At 34.1% G+C, this 17,012-nt stretch overlaps 2 protein-coding genes across 6 annotated transcripts; one reads left to right on the top strand and one right to left on the bottom strand.

The window, feature by feature from the left end:
• The first annotated feature begins 1,049 nt into the window (after positions 1 to 1,049).
• LOC123906813 lies at positions 1,050 to 11,215 on the top strand. 3 transcript variants are annotated; one of them, XM_045956828.1, is made up of 18 exons: positions 1,050 to 1,351; positions 2,410 to 2,525; positions 2,720 to 3,044; positions 3,243 to 3,352; positions 3,451 to 3,781; positions 4,164 to 4,273; positions 4,369 to 4,699; positions 5,071 to 5,174; positions 5,252 to 5,576; positions 5,766 to 5,872; positions 5,949 to 6,279; positions 6,470 to 6,576; positions 6,918 to 6,980; positions 7,180 to 7,579; positions 9,614 to 9,743; positions 9,816 to 10,139; positions 10,254 to 10,355; positions 10,512 to 11,215. In XM_045956828.1, exons 2-18 carry the CDS (start codon positions 2,447 to 2,449, stop codon positions 10,911 to 10,913), a joined length of 3,681 nt encoding a protein of 1,226 aa, XP_045812784.1. In that variant the 5' UTR covers positions 1,050 to 1,351; positions 2,410 to 2,446; the 3' UTR covers positions 10,914 to 11,215. The 3 variants fall into 3 exon arrangements, with proteins under 3 accessions (XP_045812784.1, XP_045812786.1, XP_045812785.1); XM_045956829.1 differs by lacking the exon at positions 2,410 to 2,525 and having other exon boundaries at positions 1,107 to 1,351; XM_045956830.1 differs by lacking the exons at positions 5,766 to 5,872; positions 5,949 to 6,279 and having other exon boundaries at positions 1,106 to 1,351.
• Positions 11,216 to 13,275: 2,060 nt separating this feature from the next.
• LOC123906812 lies at positions 13,276 to 16,275 on the bottom strand. Of its 3 annotated transcripts, none has more exons than XM_045956825.1 (5): positions 15,999 to 16,275; positions 15,637 to 15,690; positions 15,271 to 15,339; positions 15,113 to 15,178; positions 13,276 to 13,544 (listed from the first exon to the last, which is right to left on the bottom strand). In XM_045956825.1, the coding sequence occupies exons 1-5, from the start codon at positions 16,242 to 16,244 to the stop codon at positions 13,530 to 13,532; spliced, it is 450 nt and encodes a 149-aa protein (XP_045812781.1). In that variant the 5' UTR covers positions 16,245 to 16,275; the 3' UTR covers positions 13,276 to 13,529. The 3 variants fall into 3 exon arrangements, with proteins under 3 accessions (XP_045812781.1, XP_045812782.1, XP_045812783.1); XM_045956826.1 differs by having other exon boundaries at positions 15,271 to 15,336; XM_045956827.1 differs by lacking the exon at positions 15,271 to 15,339.
• Positions 16,276 to 17,012: the final 737 nt, after the last annotated feature.

Here is a 17,012-nt window from a genome sequence, read left to right as displayed (position 1 = left end):
ATAATGCAGTATAGGGTCGAGCAGGGATCCGCGACCCGATTCGAAACTAATATAATCGCAACACATTAAAGTATCTGGTCGGGTGTGGCTCGGGTCTCGGGACATGAATGGTTGCATATACGGGCGGGTGCAAGCCTCTAAAAATCTATCTCTTCGTAACCAAAACAGACCGAACAACCAGATGCGAATTAATTATTTTCCTTCTCTCCCTCTCTCAATCTCGTATACTCTACGCTTTACTGATTTTATTCATCTTTGATATAAGAGATAAATATTATATTTTACTAGCTTATAATATCTTGACGAAGGAGGTGCAAAATATACATTTATATTTCTATTATATTTGATCATTATTGTTTTTAGATTTACAAATTTGAAACAAAGTAACAACATATATATCACCCTCTTTGTTTTTTCATTTAGTTATTTTATCCTTTGTTACATTGTGTACAAGATATTGAACTCTATTTGAAAATTAGGAATTTTTGGATAGTGGAGTTTTTTTTTGTTTTGTTTTCACCACCAGTTTAATCTTGTTCGGGGGTCATTTCTGGCATCAAGTGGATAATGGAGTTTTAAATGTATATAAAGTTTCAGCTTAACCCATAATAACCGATCCGTTCTATCCACCACACATACGACCCGCCAACCGAACAAACCAAATATATAGACGGTCGGAATTAGGTCCAAATTAAATGATTGTGGTTTTTATCGATTTTGTGATTTTCGGCCCGAACCCAACCAAAACTGATGATGCCCAAGTCTAATGCAGTATCCTTATTCCTTACAACCGAATTTAACTCTTTTCGTTTTTAACCACCGGTTTAATCTGGTTCGAGGGTCAGTTCTGGCATCAAGTGGTTTCAGCCCCCTCTCAATCGCAGTTGCAGCGGATCGAACCGGGGTCCTTCCTACCAAGTTCAACGTCAATCACCACTGAACCAACTAAGATCGGTTAACCAAATTTAACTCTTTGCGACAACTTGCTAGTTGCTGCCAATTTTATTAGTGGCTTAATTGGCTATGGAATTTTTGGTAGAAGTTAGCTACGAGTTTTTTATTTTTATTTTTTAAAATTATTTTAACTACGGATTAACTACAGTATCTTTTAATAATTAATTTATCGTTCTTCTTTTTGCGTTGCTCCTCTCTGAACGACAAGCTTTTGCCATCGCATTCGATTATTCGATCTGTATTCTCCAATCTGTCCCTTCTCCGATAGATCTCTCACCATCTCTCCGTATCCGTTCAATCCGCGTTCTCAATTCTTCACTCTCTCATGGAAGCTCTTCAGTTTCAGATTTGAAGATTCGTGGAGCTTTGAAGAACTCGATTTCGAGTTTCAAATTTGGTATTCATCTCTATACACTGCTCTGTTTTCAACATTCTTATTTACTTCTTTACATTTCATTTGCTTAACATATACTGATTAGAAATTTCATTTCTATAGAATTCTAGGGTTAGGGTTAGGGGTTAAGAGACATGTGATGTGATGTAATGCAGGGCTGGCCCAAGGGCCAAGCGACTCAAGCAACTCAAAATTTTGGGCTAAAAAAACCCCCCAAAAAATTTTAGTTTCCGGTAACGTAGCCTGGTGGCTAGAAATTCCATCCTTAGGTGGATAAGTGAGGTGTTCGGGTTCGAATCCCGTACCTTACATATAAAATGCGATGTCCCTACCAACTGAGCTTAGATTATAGGACATCAGTTCAAATCTATACTAAAAAAATTTAAATTTTAAGGTTAGAGATGTTTTTCGAAGACCTCGTTATAAAATTTGTTTTAGGCCCCTAAACTTGTTGGACCGGCCCTGATGTAATGGAGGGATTTCCTTCTTGATCTTTGACTAAACCCTGCTTGTTAGGCTGCTACTACAGTGTTTAGGGTTAGGGTTTAGGAAGATAAATGAAGAGAGAAATAACTTAAATTATGATTCTTTATAAAAGTCAAATAGAGGCAACTGCAATATATAAGTACCTTGCTGAAATCACAAGAATTGGAATTGAAAACAAAAGGATCAAATTACACGAAGTTGTTTAACTATAAAGGGTTTATGAGCAACTCTTTGTAGCTTAAATTGGGTAGCTTGCCAATTTAGACAAAAACTCTTTGTAGCTTAGAGCTTCAATGATGAACAAGATGAATTATTAGCAGATCAATCAGATTTCTTAGTTTATACAAATGCCCCTATGAAAGAAGTGGACATAATAAATAATACATATGAGAATTATATGATTCAGATTCAAATAGTAGTTTGTAACCTAGCCTTTTGAAATTATACATGCAATTTAAATTTATTTATTATTACTACCAATTTAGGTTTATATATATATATATATATATATATCAAATTCGTTTTACTCTAGTAAATGAGCATCATTCAACAATAATGTTTTTTTTAACATATAGAGGAAAATAAGACCAAGTTGCTTCAAGATATCATAACATGGCAACCCGAGGTAGAAGAACTAAACGTGCTCGAGGGAGAGGTCGCAGTGATCCACCACAACCTTCCAATTCCCTAGGTATTCACTTTTATAAATGCTTGGCTTGGAATAAATTTTTTTCTCAAATTTGTGAACTTTTGTTTCTGCATATGTAGAGGTTTATTATGTATGTCATCCTTTTAGCATTACTGGTGGATCTAAACAAATCTTATCAACTTTGTGAACTCTTGTTTTTGCAGCCAGTATGTGGAACTCACTTTCTTGTTATACAGGTGTCAAGGTTGACAATGAAGAAATTCAAAAGGAAGGACCGGCAAAGGGATTTGATGCATTAAATAATAAGCAAAAATCCGCTCCTTTTAATTCTGAACAGAATGATGAAGACAACAACTACAATGATGATGAAGAGATGCAACTCATCATGGATGAAATTTATCAACGACAATTAGTCAAGAAGCAAGCAGCTGATGCAAATAATGCGAAAAATTGTATTGAAGCTAGTTTTGGACTTCCCAGCAATGTGAGGCCATCAAGTGGAGGGTCCCCTGCAGAAACTGATTGGCAAAAACTTATATCTTTAGAGGGCATTTTTAGCTCGTAAGTCACTTGTCACTTGCTTTTTTCTTTAATGTTTGATCATTTGTTGTTTGATTTACCAAGAAATAAAAATGAGGACTTATAGAGTTCTTTTCGTGCATTTCTAGAAACTGTAGTTTGTATATATTGATATGTTTCGTAATATACTCATAAAAATAAGATCAAGTTGTATATAAATATCTTTAACATGGAAACCAGAGGTAGGCGAATTACTCGTAGTCAAGGGAGAGGTTGCAGTAATCCACCGGGGCCTTCTCAGTTGTGCATTGATCCACCACCACAACCAGTACATACTTTGGTTTCCCCAGGTATATAATTTTATAAATACTTGAATATGGTGCTTGTTGCACGTAATTGCATATGATATGACACATATTGATTGGTCTCCCTATTTCTTATTCTACAGGTGTCAAGAATGACAAGAAGAGAATTCAAAAGAAAAGACAGGGTAAGGGGGCTGATACATTAAATAATAAGCAGAAATCTACTGCTTTTAATTCTGAACAGAATGTTGAACACTGCGACAATAATGGTGCTGAAGATGAAGAACTGCAACTCATCATAGATAAAATTTGTCATTCTCAATTACACAAGCAGCAAGCTACTGTTGCGAATAATGTGGAAAAGTATATAGGATCCAATTTTGGACTTTCCAACAATGCAAGATCATCGAGTGTAGGATATCATGTAGAAACTGATACAAGAAAAGTTATATCTGTAGAGGACATCTCTAACCCGTAAGTCACTGGTCACTTGCTGTTTTTCATTTCTGTTTGATCATTTATGGTTTGGTTTACCAAGAAATTAATAAAGGCAAATGCTGACAAGTGCTCTAGCGGCACATGTTAATGAATAAAAAAATAGAAATATTGTCTTGGAAGTGTAGTGTATTCAATTCTTTAAAAGTTAAAATATTGTTTTTTTTCTAGACGATATTCCTATATTTCATTCCTTAACGCGTGTCATGAGGAGCCTTGTTAGCAAGACCCTAAAAAAAGACCCTTGGAGTTGTTACCATGAAGTTGAAGAAACTGTGGTTCGTATATATTGATATATTTCGTAATTTACTCATAAAAATAACACCATGTTGTATATAAATATCTTTAACATGGAAACCAGAGGTAGGCGAATTACCCGTGGTCGAGGGAGAGGTCGTAGTGATCCACCAGGGCCTTCTCAATCGTGCATTGTTCCACCACCACAACCAGCACATACTACGGTTATCCCAGGTATTTATTTTATAAATGCTTGCATGTGGTTCTAGTTGCATGTTGTAATTGCCTATGATGCATATTGGTTGATCTCCCTATTTCTTGTTCTACAGGTGTCAAAAGTGACAAAAGTAGAATTCAAAAGAAAGGACGGGGTAAGGGGGTTGATACACTAAATAATAAAAGGAAATCTTCTGCTTTTGATTCTGAACAAAATGATGAATACTATGACAATAATGCTGGGGTAGATGAAGAATTGGGACTCGTAACAGAGAAAAGTATTCAACCACAATTACACAGGAAGCAAACAACCGATGCAAATAATGTGGAGAAGTATATTGGATCTAATTTTGGACTTTCCCCCAATGTGAGGTCGTCAAGCGTGGGATATCATGTAGAAACGGATACGAGAAAAGTTATATCTGTTGAGGGCATCTCTAACCCGTAAGCCACTGTTCGCTTGCCTTTTCATTTTTGTTTGATCATTTATGGTTTTGTTTTCCAAGAAATAGAAAAAGGAAAATGCTAACAAGTGCTCTAGAGGCACATGATAAGAAATCAAAAAATAGAAATATTGTCTTGAAAGTGGTGTGTGTAATTCCTTAAAGTTACAATATTGTTCTTTTCAAGACAATATTCCTGTACTTGGTTACTTAACATGTGCCCTTAGGATACTTGTTAGCAAAAAAAATAACATTTAGTGTTCTTGCCAAGCATTTGTAGAAACTGTAATTTGTATATATTGATATATTTCATAATATATATTCGTCGAAATAAGACCAAGTTTTTTATAAATATATTAATGTGGCAATCAGAGGTAGAGGAATTAAACGTGGTCAACGGAGAGGTTGTAGTGATCCACCAAGGCCTTCTCAATCGTGCACTGTTCCACCACTAACAACAATTTTGGTTGCCCCAGGTATTTCACTTTTCATATGGTGCTTGTTGCATGATGTAATTGCATATATGTGTATCTCATTATTTCTTGTTCTACAGGTGTCCATAATGACAATAACAGAGTTCAAAGGAAAGGATTGGTTAAGGGGTTTAGTGCATTAAATAGTAAGCAGAAAGCAACTGCTGTTTATCCTGAACATAATGATGAATACAATGATTATAGTAATGATGAAGAGATGCAACTCATCATGGAGAAAATTTACCAACGACAATTACTCAAGCAGCAAGCAGCTATTGCAAATAATGTGAAAAAATGTATTGGGGACAGTTTTGGACTTTCCCACGATGTGAGGCCGTCAAGTGGAGGATCCCACATAGAAGCTGATAGGAGAAACGTCGTTTCTGTAGAGGGCATCTCTAACCTGTAAGTCATTTTTCACTTTCTATTCGACCATTATGGTTTGATTTACCAAGAAATAAATAAACAAAAAAATTATACAGTTCTTGCCATTCATTGGTAGAATCTGTAGTGTCTATATATTGATATATTTCATAATATTATTCATAAAAATAAGACCAAGTTGTATATAAATATCTTTAACATGACAATCAGAGGTAGAGGAATTAAACGTGGTCGAGGGAGAGGTCGTAGCGATCCACCAGGGCCTTCTCAATCGTGCACTGTTCCACCACCAACAGCACATACTTTGGTTGCTCCAGGTATTTCACTTTTCATATGGTGCTGTTGCATGATGTAAATGCATATATGTGGATCTCATTATTTCTTGTTCTACAGGTGTCCAGAATGACAATAACAGAGTTCAAAGGAAAGGATTGGTTAAGGGGTTTAGCGCATTAAATAATAAGCAGAAAGAAACTGCTGTTAATCCTGAACATGATGATGAATACAATGATTATAGTGATGATGAAGATGAAGAGATGCAACTCATCATGGAGAAAATTTACCAACGACAATTGCGCAAGCAGCAAGCAGCTATTGCAAATAATGTGAAAAAACGTATTGGGGACAATTTTGGACTTTCCCACAATGTGAGGCCATCAAGTGGAGGATCCCACATAGAAGCTGATAGGAGAAACATCTTGTCTGTAGAGGGCATCTCTAACCTGTAAGTCATTTGTCACTTTCTACACGACCATTATGGTTTGATTTACCAAGAAATAAATAAACAAAAAACTTATACAGTTCTTGCCATTCATTTGTAGAATCTGTAGTGTCTATATATTTGATATATTTCATAATATTATTCATAAAAATAAGACCAAGTTGTATATAAATATCTTTAACATGACAATCAGAGGTAGAGGAATTAAACATGGTCGAGGGAGAGGTCGTAGCGATCCACCAGGGCCTTCTCAATCATGCATTGATCCACCAGCAACAGCACGTACTTCGGTTTCTCCAGGTATTTCACTTTGTAAAATGTTTGCATATGGTGCTTGTTGCGTGCTGTAACGGCATATGGTGCTTGTTGCATGCTATAATGGCATATGATGATGTGAACATTTTTGCCTTCTTGCTTGTATTGTAATCTGGCCAATAACATAAGGAAAACCCATTATACTGAGACAGTGGAACATTTAATCAAATATATCACTGTCTTATTTATTGTTCTCTAGATATTTCCCCTGTTTTCTCCTTTATTTTTGTTTTATCATAATGGCTCATAAGCTTAGAATTGCACAGCAGTAATTTTCCATTGCACTAATGATGTAATGGTTTTCTTTATTATCATGAAACTGCAAGGTGCCGCAGCTGACAATGGTCACGCCACAGTCTATGACAGAGGTGATACTTCTGCCGCAATGGGTGAGTTCTGCATAGCCTTTTATTTCTTGATTTTGATGTAGTCTTCTGCTAACAATAATATATGTCAAAGTGTGATGTGAGTTGTGTGGCCTGGAAACATCCAACATGTCATTTATATAAAATCTTGTCTGTATATATATGGTAGGCATAATCTGCAGCACTTGGCATGTGTTATTTAACAACTTGCATTTTTCTACAGGTATGAAGAATGACAAGAACAAAATGCAATCAAAAGGACTGGTTAAGGGGCTTGATGCATTAAATAATACGCAGCAATTTGCTGCTGTTAGTTCTGGAGAGAATGATAAATACTCTGACTACAATGATGGTGAAGATGAAGAGATGCAGCTCATTGGGGAGAAAAGTATTGAACAACCACTCAGGCATCAAGTAGATGACACAAATAATGTGAAGCAATGTAATAGAGGCGATTCCGGAGTTTCCAACCATGGGAGCATGGACAGTGCTTCTTCAGATTCTGTCTCAAACTCTACTGATTATTCACCAGCTAACGACCCAACTTCACTGCCTCTGAGTGGAAGATCTCGTGTAGGAATTGATAGAAGAAAAGTTATATCTATTGAGGACAACTCTAACCCGTAAGTCTCTTGGACCAAAATCATTTTAATTGTACTAATGTATTACTATTTGCTCAAGACCATATACTTGCTTCAGATGCGCCATCTCAAATTGTATCTTAAACTAGTAATAGACCTGTGCTATCGCACGGGTCGTAACGTTACGGGTTATTTTTTTTAAGTTAGACTTTGATAAGTCGACATTCCAAAAAAATCAAATTATATATTCATTAATACATTAAGTAATATGATTATGTCAAAGAAGATTAACATAAAAAGTAACATAACATATTAATACGAATCACAACATAGACACAAAGCATGGTTAATACAAAATTCAAATGTCAATCATACATTTGCTTAGATAACCTAAAATTAGGCATCAAAGTAAACTAAGATGCGCACAACATTTTTGATCAAATATCATTGTCAACAACTCCATTACAACTTAAACTTCACTCAACAGATGAAAATTCAAATGAATTACAACTTGTAGTTGTCTAAGTTTTGAACAATGTAAAGGGAAAATAGAAACCGATAATGAAACATTAGGTAGCACATATAAGAAATAAGTTTGAAATTAGTTTGTAACCTTAAAAACCTGACCAACATTCGGATAAAAACGATTGAACTGAACTCGGAGCCTATCTCCGAATTTGATTCCGTTGTCAAAGCAAAAGTTTTTCCATCCTGCAACAATTTGAATATTTTCTGAAGGATTGTTTGGATACTTCAAGTGAACTTTTGAGCTGTTTTTTCTTGGGACTTCAAGGATGATGTTTTTAAAGTTGAAATCGCGAACATACCTTGAGAATTCATTTGGTAAAGTCTAAAAAAGTAAAGTATTAGAATGAAACCGATTGAAGAAACACAGAATACAAATTAGATACAGTTAAAAAATAAAAATTGAGGACAACTCTAACCCATAAGTCTCTTGGACCAAAATCATTTTAATTGTACTAATGTATTACTATTTGCTCAAGACCATATACTTGCTTCAGATGCGCCATCTCAAATTGTATCTTAAATGTCATTTTACAACTCATGCTTGCTTGTTTGAGAAACTTGTTTTATTGCCAAAAATACTGTTCCAAGTACATGTGATTAGAGAGGAACTCGAAAATTTGTATTGCTGGAATAATTTTTGTTGCCGACGTTGGACTGAAGAGATCTGACTTCTTTTTACTTTTTTTATCTGTCCTCTCTGACTTGAGAGGTTGATGAAATGTAAGTGATGCAGAATACAATGATATTGTGCTTACACCTGATTTCTACACTTTTGTGCTAGTAATTGTTCTTCATATGACATTTATTGCTAGTAAGGTGAATTAGGAAAAATCTCGTATTCTCATTATGGATGTTTAGTTTACAGAACAGGAAATTCTGCACTCAAAATCAGGGATTTGCAGAATTCAATACTGTGATACTTCCTGGCCAGTGCTAATCGCTGGTGTTACTAATCTGGTTGTTGGAAGTCAAAAGTTCTCAGTCAGTACTAGCAGTAAAAAATATATCCAGTGTTGTCAATCACGGAAAATAACAATTTTTTCAAATTTTCCTACAATACAATGCTATACTGCCTCTATTTGACAACACTTTGTACTAAATAGCGTATCACAGAATAATAGTGTGATTTGTTCAAATTCCGTTAGGCTATAGCGCTATAGCTGCTATCTGACAACATTGAATATACAAATATAATATCATAAAATTATTGACTTCAATTATCATTATGGTCTGTTACCTCTTTCAGTGATAAATTGTATGACAAGATGGAACTATCAGCTAGAGTAGATAACGAGTGGTAAACATAATCAGCACTACCTCCATGATGGAAATGGATATGACATCCACACCATCCTGTATAGCAACATGACATCAAATTAATCATGTCCATGTCTGCACATCCACTTACTGACCAGTAGACTTTGTCAATAGCCAACTTAGCTGATGGCAGTGCACAACTCCTTTGAGAACCTTGTCATATTAGTGGTGTCATGCCATATCTAATTTGCTAAACCAATTTCTTACTTAGAGTTTAAATCCCGCTTGCAGGAGGAGGTTTGTTCCCCAAAGTGTTACCCGTGATATTATATCTACTGTGATCGGGCAGATGCCTATTCCAGCTGCGAAGTGGAAAGCTTATCCAATTGAAAAGAAGGATGAGTTATTTAAAGAATTCATGGTCAGTAGTTATGTTTTCTAGCTTCATCTTTTTTTGTCTGCAGATAAATTTATTTATATTATATTGGTGCAGGGTAAATATAAGTTTGCATCAGATTCTGAATGCAATATTGCAAGAATGGTGTGGGAAAGAACATGCATGGACCGCTATCCTGATCATTTAAAAAATGCAAGAAAAACGGCCTTACGACGTGTGAACTCAACAAACTTGGCCGATACTAAGGGGCATGGGCCCAAAGGACTGAAGCCAGAAATATGGAATGGTTTGGTTGACATTTGGTTGAAACCAGAGTGGACGAAGATGTCTGATGCTAATCGATGTAATAGAGCCTCCAAACCTGATTCAGCGTTGCACACTGGAGGCTCAATAAGCTTTAGAGAACATAAGAAGAGGATGGTAAATATGTATAATATTTTCATATACTTATATGCATTATATTCTGGGCTTTGCCCCTCTATTCAACTAAAAAAAAATGTATTATATTCTAATTCCAATAAATGCTAATTATAGGAGGAAGAGATAAAGCAAGAAGTTTCCTATAGAGATGTTTACGATCATGTTCATAAGAGGAAAGATGGGGGATATATATCTCGGCGCTCGAAGAAATTAATTGTAAGTTAAAATAAAATTGGCTAAAGTTAATGTATTATATGAGGGCGAAGTCTGCTTGGTCCATGTCTAGATGCTCTTCGCCTTATAAAAAAAATGTATTATATGGATGCTACATATCTCTATATGTGATAAAATTATTCTTGATATGTTTTTTAGGAGTTATATGACACCATAATGTTGGAAAAGTATGGAGAAGACATGTCCATGCATCCAGAGTTTGATTCAGAAGTGTGGGCAGAGGTGTCAGGTATGAATAAGAAGAGGAGAACTTATGGTTATGAGGGTCGTAACTTAGATACTGGCACTTTTGGACCTATGTCTACTTCAGATCCAGAGGCCGCTGGTCCCTCCCGCACTCACACTGTAGCTCCCCGCACTCACACTGCAGCTCCAACAGAAGAATATATTAAGGAAGCTGTAAATACAGCAATGACTTCTTTTATGCAAACGCAATTGGCGCCTATGTTGCAGCCCATCCTTTCTATGATTGGTAGCTCCATGCGAGAAGCACTATCGCAAGGCAAAGTAGCTGAGAAAGACGGTGAGGCTGAACGATGATGATTGAGTTGTTGAGATAGATGCATTATCTAACTCGAGTATCTTTTGTTGCTCCTGTTTTATGCCTGATGTAGTTTTGGTTTTTGGCTGTTTTGGGAATCAAGGATAATCAACTGCTTCTACAGGGCATGTGAACATTGATTACCTATGGTATTACTGATTAAGGCTAATGCATATTATGCTATGTATATTTTACATATAAATTTATTAGCTGCAACTGAACATACTATGTTTCTTTTTTAAGCACTGCATCTGAATGTACTTTATGGATATGTGAAATGCAGAAGTTGCACTCACCATTTCACCCGCCTCATTTTGATAACATTTTGTAGTTTGTATCATGTCGGTTGAAATGTTTTCTAAATAAAGGTAGCTACAAAAATTTAATTATAAATCAAAGCTATAATATGACAATATCTTAACTATGTTCTTAAGATTAATAATTTTTAAAAACATTTTACTATTGAGTAGCTAGAAATTAGCTAGCAACTAATTTGTTGCTCATTTCATGTTTTGACTACTTTTGTAATTAATTTGTAGCTATTTTTTTTAGAGATTACCTGTTAATTAGCTACCAAATTTGACGTAGTAGTCCTTATATTTCCTACTACTACATTTATCAGCTCAATTCGTACATCAACTAGAGCTTTGCCAAATATGGAAATGAACTACTGCTTTTATTTATTTTATTTTTATAAAGGAAAAGTTAAGGTGAGTTATGTTGTGGAGGGTCACCAAAGTCAAGAAAAATCCTAGGGCTTAGAGTTTGAATTCAAATATTGTGATTATAAATTTTTTCACAATTTGTTCACAATTCAAATCAACTTTCTTAATCTTCATGATTTTCTCAAAGAGATATTATATTTAAGAACGAAAGTAGTAGGAGTGTAATTTTTTTGTTTACAAATTCTAACTCAAATGATAAAAATGGTGAAATGGCTAGAGCCGATACCATAACCAGAATTTCGGCTCTTCAAATTATGTGTGTGATTTTTCATTAACTATTGATATTTAATATTTACAATTTACACAATACATTTATATGGATGCTAAAGAATTAATGTTGTTGCGAAGGAAAATTCTAATATGAATCACTCTTAAAAAATATTTAAAATTTCAACGACGAACATATATTGTTGTTTAAAAGTATAAGTTAATGGTTATTCTCATTTTTACGAATAAAATAATGACTTGATTAATATCGATTTGACTAAAACAACGAAAAATAAAAATGTAACTCGTATTAAATTGACTTCAATCATGTCATTCTTTTAGCCATAAACATTACAAGAGTTGTGCGATTTTTTATCTTAAAAAATATTATCGACAATCGTTAGAATTTCTGATAATTTTAAGCATTAATCCACGATAGACCACTAATGATAAATGGTCCGCCATGGCACGCCTGTTATCAATTGTCATATCACTAATGGCAGACATTGAGTAGATGGGGTGATTGGAATAAATGAGATGATTGAACTAGCTATGAAATTGAAAGAGAGTCTGCTTTATCTTTAAAGTGGACTTAAAAAGCTTATGAATCAGTCAATTGGAGCAATTTGTAGCAACAACCAACCTTATGCTTAATTCATCAATCTATATATAGTATGTAAGTACGTACTACAATTATCTTTGCATTAACTAACACGATGAAGTCTTATTCATATAAACTTCAACTGCTCTTAATTCTTCTCCTAATCACTGTCAATACAAGTAAAACCCTTTCCCTTCCGCTTCCGCATATTCCTACTTCTGGGTTTATTCCTACTTCTGAAGTTATTCCTACTGCTACTTCTAGAGCCGAGAAATTGCCTACGGAGAAGATCATGGACAGTGCATCCAAGGTACCAATAGACGGAATCAATGCTGCCAGTGCTAATTATGGTTCCAGTCTCATTACCTCTTTGTTCCTTGGATTTGCTTTTGTGACTATGTTAAACTAGCGTCTGTGGAAATATGACACGCCGAAGGGGAGTCCCGTGCATACGCACAGCTATGTAACCTAGTTTGTTAAATAATGAATAATAGGCTAATTCTCTTGTACTCTGTGTGTGTTTGGGCTGCACTGTTTTCCTTTGTTCTTATTATTTTCTGTTTGAACCTAGTTTATGTAATTTTTGGGGGTCTTTGTACATCTTGTACTCTTTCCCTTTTTCAATATATTCAGAATATTTTAGCTTTTTAATTCTGTGCCAAATATTAAAATGAAAATATCAATGTTAAAATTAAAAGTAAAAAGATATAGAATGTTACAACATATACTCATAATCTCCCGTCGAATATTAAAATTAAAAGATCAATGTTAACAAGTGCCTTTGGACAAGTGTTTTTGAGACACTTAATCAAATATAGAAATACCGTATTGAAAGTTGCATAATCAATTCGTTAAAAGTTATGATTCACAAGTGTTCTAAAGACAAGCTTCAATAACACCTCTATGGGTACATTCAACAATGATACACCTCTATGGTTGTTCACCAAACATTTATATTTGCTCTATTGACTCTAGAAAATTAATCACTTCTGCTACGACATGTATATTATGATTTGATAAGTGTTCCAAAAAGCTAGGTAATCATGGTATATAAGAAAAGACCTTGCCAATGCCATCAACACCTATTTGAAGTTGTCCTGGAAAATCAAAGCATCACCGAATCAAAATAATGCAAGCAGAAGCAGATAGACTTGTCATGAACCATGAGCACAGGGAAAGAAACAGTAACAAATATCAAGTTCTTGGGATCAACTAGTATTCTCAATTCAGTCACTTAGTTATAAGGTCAAATACCTCTGAGGATCTTTTAAGTTTCATATTTGTAACATTAGGTCATTTAAGTTTTTTTTAGCTAACAAACAGGTTTTTAAGTTTCTAACTTGTTGCACCTTTATTCTTTTAGTTATGCTCCGTTACAAAGCCGTTACCTCTTTTGTTAATCTTCTCCAACATAGGTGCATTTTTCATCAAAATACCCACCATAGTGAATGTCAATGTTAACAGCCACGGTTCAACATGCTAACAAATACTTCTATATAGTACGAAGCACTCGTAGCACTTGCTAAGAGTTACCTAATTGATTGAAACAAGTTAGAATCGTAAATGACGTATTTGTTACTTAAAAATTAAAGAACCTAAATATTACCTAAAAAACTTAAAAAATCTAACGGTTACTAACGCGAAACTTAAAAGACCCCTGGATACGTTAGCCTCATTATAATTATATTGTGACAAACTGCCTGAACATAAAGAATACTGAGGAAATTTTCCTTCAGCATGGTTTCATTTTGTTAACTAATGTAATTAGTTAGCAAACAAAAAAAAACTAGTGTATTTAGTTACCTAGGCTAAAGCATCTCAAAGATTCTTACATAGAACTTAAAGACTAATCAGAAATATCGACAAAATGTTCCACAAAATCATCAAGAAAAGGCTCATATAAAAAATTCAAAGTGGTGGTTATAACCCATAAAAGCATAACAACATGCAATTAATGATGCTACATCTTATAGAAAGCTTCTCATGATGAGAATCAGCATGTGAAGGAAAAGGTGATATTAAAATTTTGACCAAAATCCTAATCAGAAAATCCTTTCATAAAAAACTTATCAGAAATAACTAAGAAATCCTCAAGTCATTTTTCATTACATTAGCATATGATTGTGACATATCATTGGTGCAGTACCCTATCACAAGTACCCAAACACAGACACATACAAAGATCAGGTGAGTACATCATAAATCTAACTAAAAGTATATTAAACAAACACAACACCTAACATCATATAGGATCACCAACAACTTAGATCAGTATATTCCTTTGACATTTGGAGTTATTAACTCAAACTCATAATAAAAGCATGAGAATGCAATGTTAACATTCTCTACTATGTATACATTCATATGCACATAGTACATGCTTTGTGTCACAGAGCAAAGTAACGTCCATTGGTGAATGCAATAGATCATACTCGTGTCTAGTTTGATTTGTGTTGCCATGGTACATCCTTACATTATAAAACTTGTCCAAGCCACCTAGAATATTTTCGCCCATTACCCAACCCTTAAGCTACTAAAATGCGCCACTACTGCCCAACCTGTAACGGCCATGGGCTGCATGGCCGCTCAAGCACGCTTTGGTGCTATAAAACCACTATTACTTAGTCGAAGAACCAAAACTGATATGATAGAAGCTGAAGCTGACCTGTGACTCCTGTCTAAAGACCGTGTAGGTTTCTGCAAAGTAGGTTTCTCCAATGTCTTTAAGACCCTGTAGGTGAAAACGAGATCATTAAGCATACAATACATGTTAAACATCAAATTACTAATTAGCAAAACAGGATATCGTTGCATATACAACACCTTCAAATCCGGAGTTCTTGAATATCTAGACAAACTAATGCACCTCTCTGAAAGTTGCGCCTGCTTCTTCTAAATATTTATTAATTAACATCAACCATTATCAGACTATTATCTAAAATAGGAAAATGCAAAAGATAACATCAATAACTACGCCACCAGATGAACGAGGAAATGTGTTGGGGTCTTGGGGATTGTAATTTAAAAATCAGCTCTAAATATAAGAACATGTTTGGTTTCCTCTTCTGTTTTTTATTTCCGTTTCCTGTTTTTAGTATATCATAGACCGGCATACTAATTTTAATTTTTAACAAATTTATGGAGTGTTTTGGAAACAAAAATTTGATACGTCTACAATCAATTTGTTACCTGAGCAGCAATGTTAATGCCATTGTATGCAAAAGGTAGGAAATCTTTGAGAACCTACCTTGGACCAAAACAAACATAATAAAGAAAATAAAACCATTAGTTCACACAAAATATATCCTAATAGCAAAATAATAATAATAATAATAATAATAATAATAATAATAATAATAATAATAAGGTTTAAATATAATTTTAGTCTCTGCAAGCTTGTTGGACTTACCAATCAGACATTTAAACCTAGCAATGATCAGTGAAACCCTAATAATAAATTATGATTTCAATTGAATTATTCTTTGATTTGAATTCAATTAGGCTTTGAGATTCCAAAAAAAAAAAATCCACACAATGCAGTTGATATATACCTTATATATGCAATGGAGGCCAAAACCCGCATAAAATGGGGACATAATAGACATGCCAATCATGAGGGCGATACGCTTTTCTGGGATTGCTGAGTCGGGGTCGAAGAGAGCAACAATGCGAGATTTATCATCCTCTGTGAAGTTATAAGAGCGTAATCTATCGATGTCGACGAGACCGATGAAGCGAGAAATCTCGGCGTCGGTGAGAGAGGGTTTTATGTCAGGGTCGGAGTCGGCGCCGGACATTCTGTATGCTATGCTATACGCTACTATCACTACCCGCTGAGTTTTGAAATTATAAATAAATAAATAATAATAATAATAATAATAATAATAATAATAATAATAATAATAATAATAATAATAATAATAATAATAATAATAATAATAATAATAATAATAATAATAATAATAATAATAATAATAATAATAATGACTTGTGGTAAATACATGGGGAAGTTATTTTTATTTAAAAACAATTTTTTTTCTTTTTTTAATTAAAAAATATAAATAACTACATTTTTGTGATAGAACAGAAAAACTGCATCTAAAGAAATGCATATAAGTTTTGTCCATATAGTAATAATAATAATAATGTAATTATTTTGAGTATTTCTTTTTCTTGTCTTTTTTAAAACAGGTTTTATGAAGAAAAAAAATTCACAAAAGTTTATGTTGTGTACATAGTATGAGTTTGATGGAGATTAACAACCGTATAAAATAGTTTTACACGATCATCCAATAAGCAACAAGCAACAATATTATTTTATCATGTTATATTAAGAAAGTGGGGTGATAGGATAACATGACAGAAAACATGTTAATATTTGTTTTTTATAAGAAAAACATGGTTGATATTTAATACTAACGGTGTAAAATTTAGACCATCTACAATGGTTTCAACACCAAAAAATATTCAACACCCACTTTTTCACTCCACATCATTTTCTCTTTCTTCCACCTAATCATTCAACACACATTCAACTTTTACCCTCTCCAATGGTTTTTATATTC

The sequence above is a fragment of the Trifolium pratense genome, linkage group LG2 (genome assembly GCF_020283565.1).
Source record: "Trifolium pratense cultivar HEN17-A07 linkage group LG2, ARS_RC_1.1, whole genome shotgun sequence".
Taxonomy (NCBI): domain Eukaryota; kingdom Viridiplantae; phylum Streptophyta; class Magnoliopsida; order Fabales; family Fabaceae; genus Trifolium; species Trifolium pratense.
The sequence above is the reverse complement of the archived record's forward strand: the minus strand, read 5'-3'. Positions and strand labels throughout refer to the sequence as shown.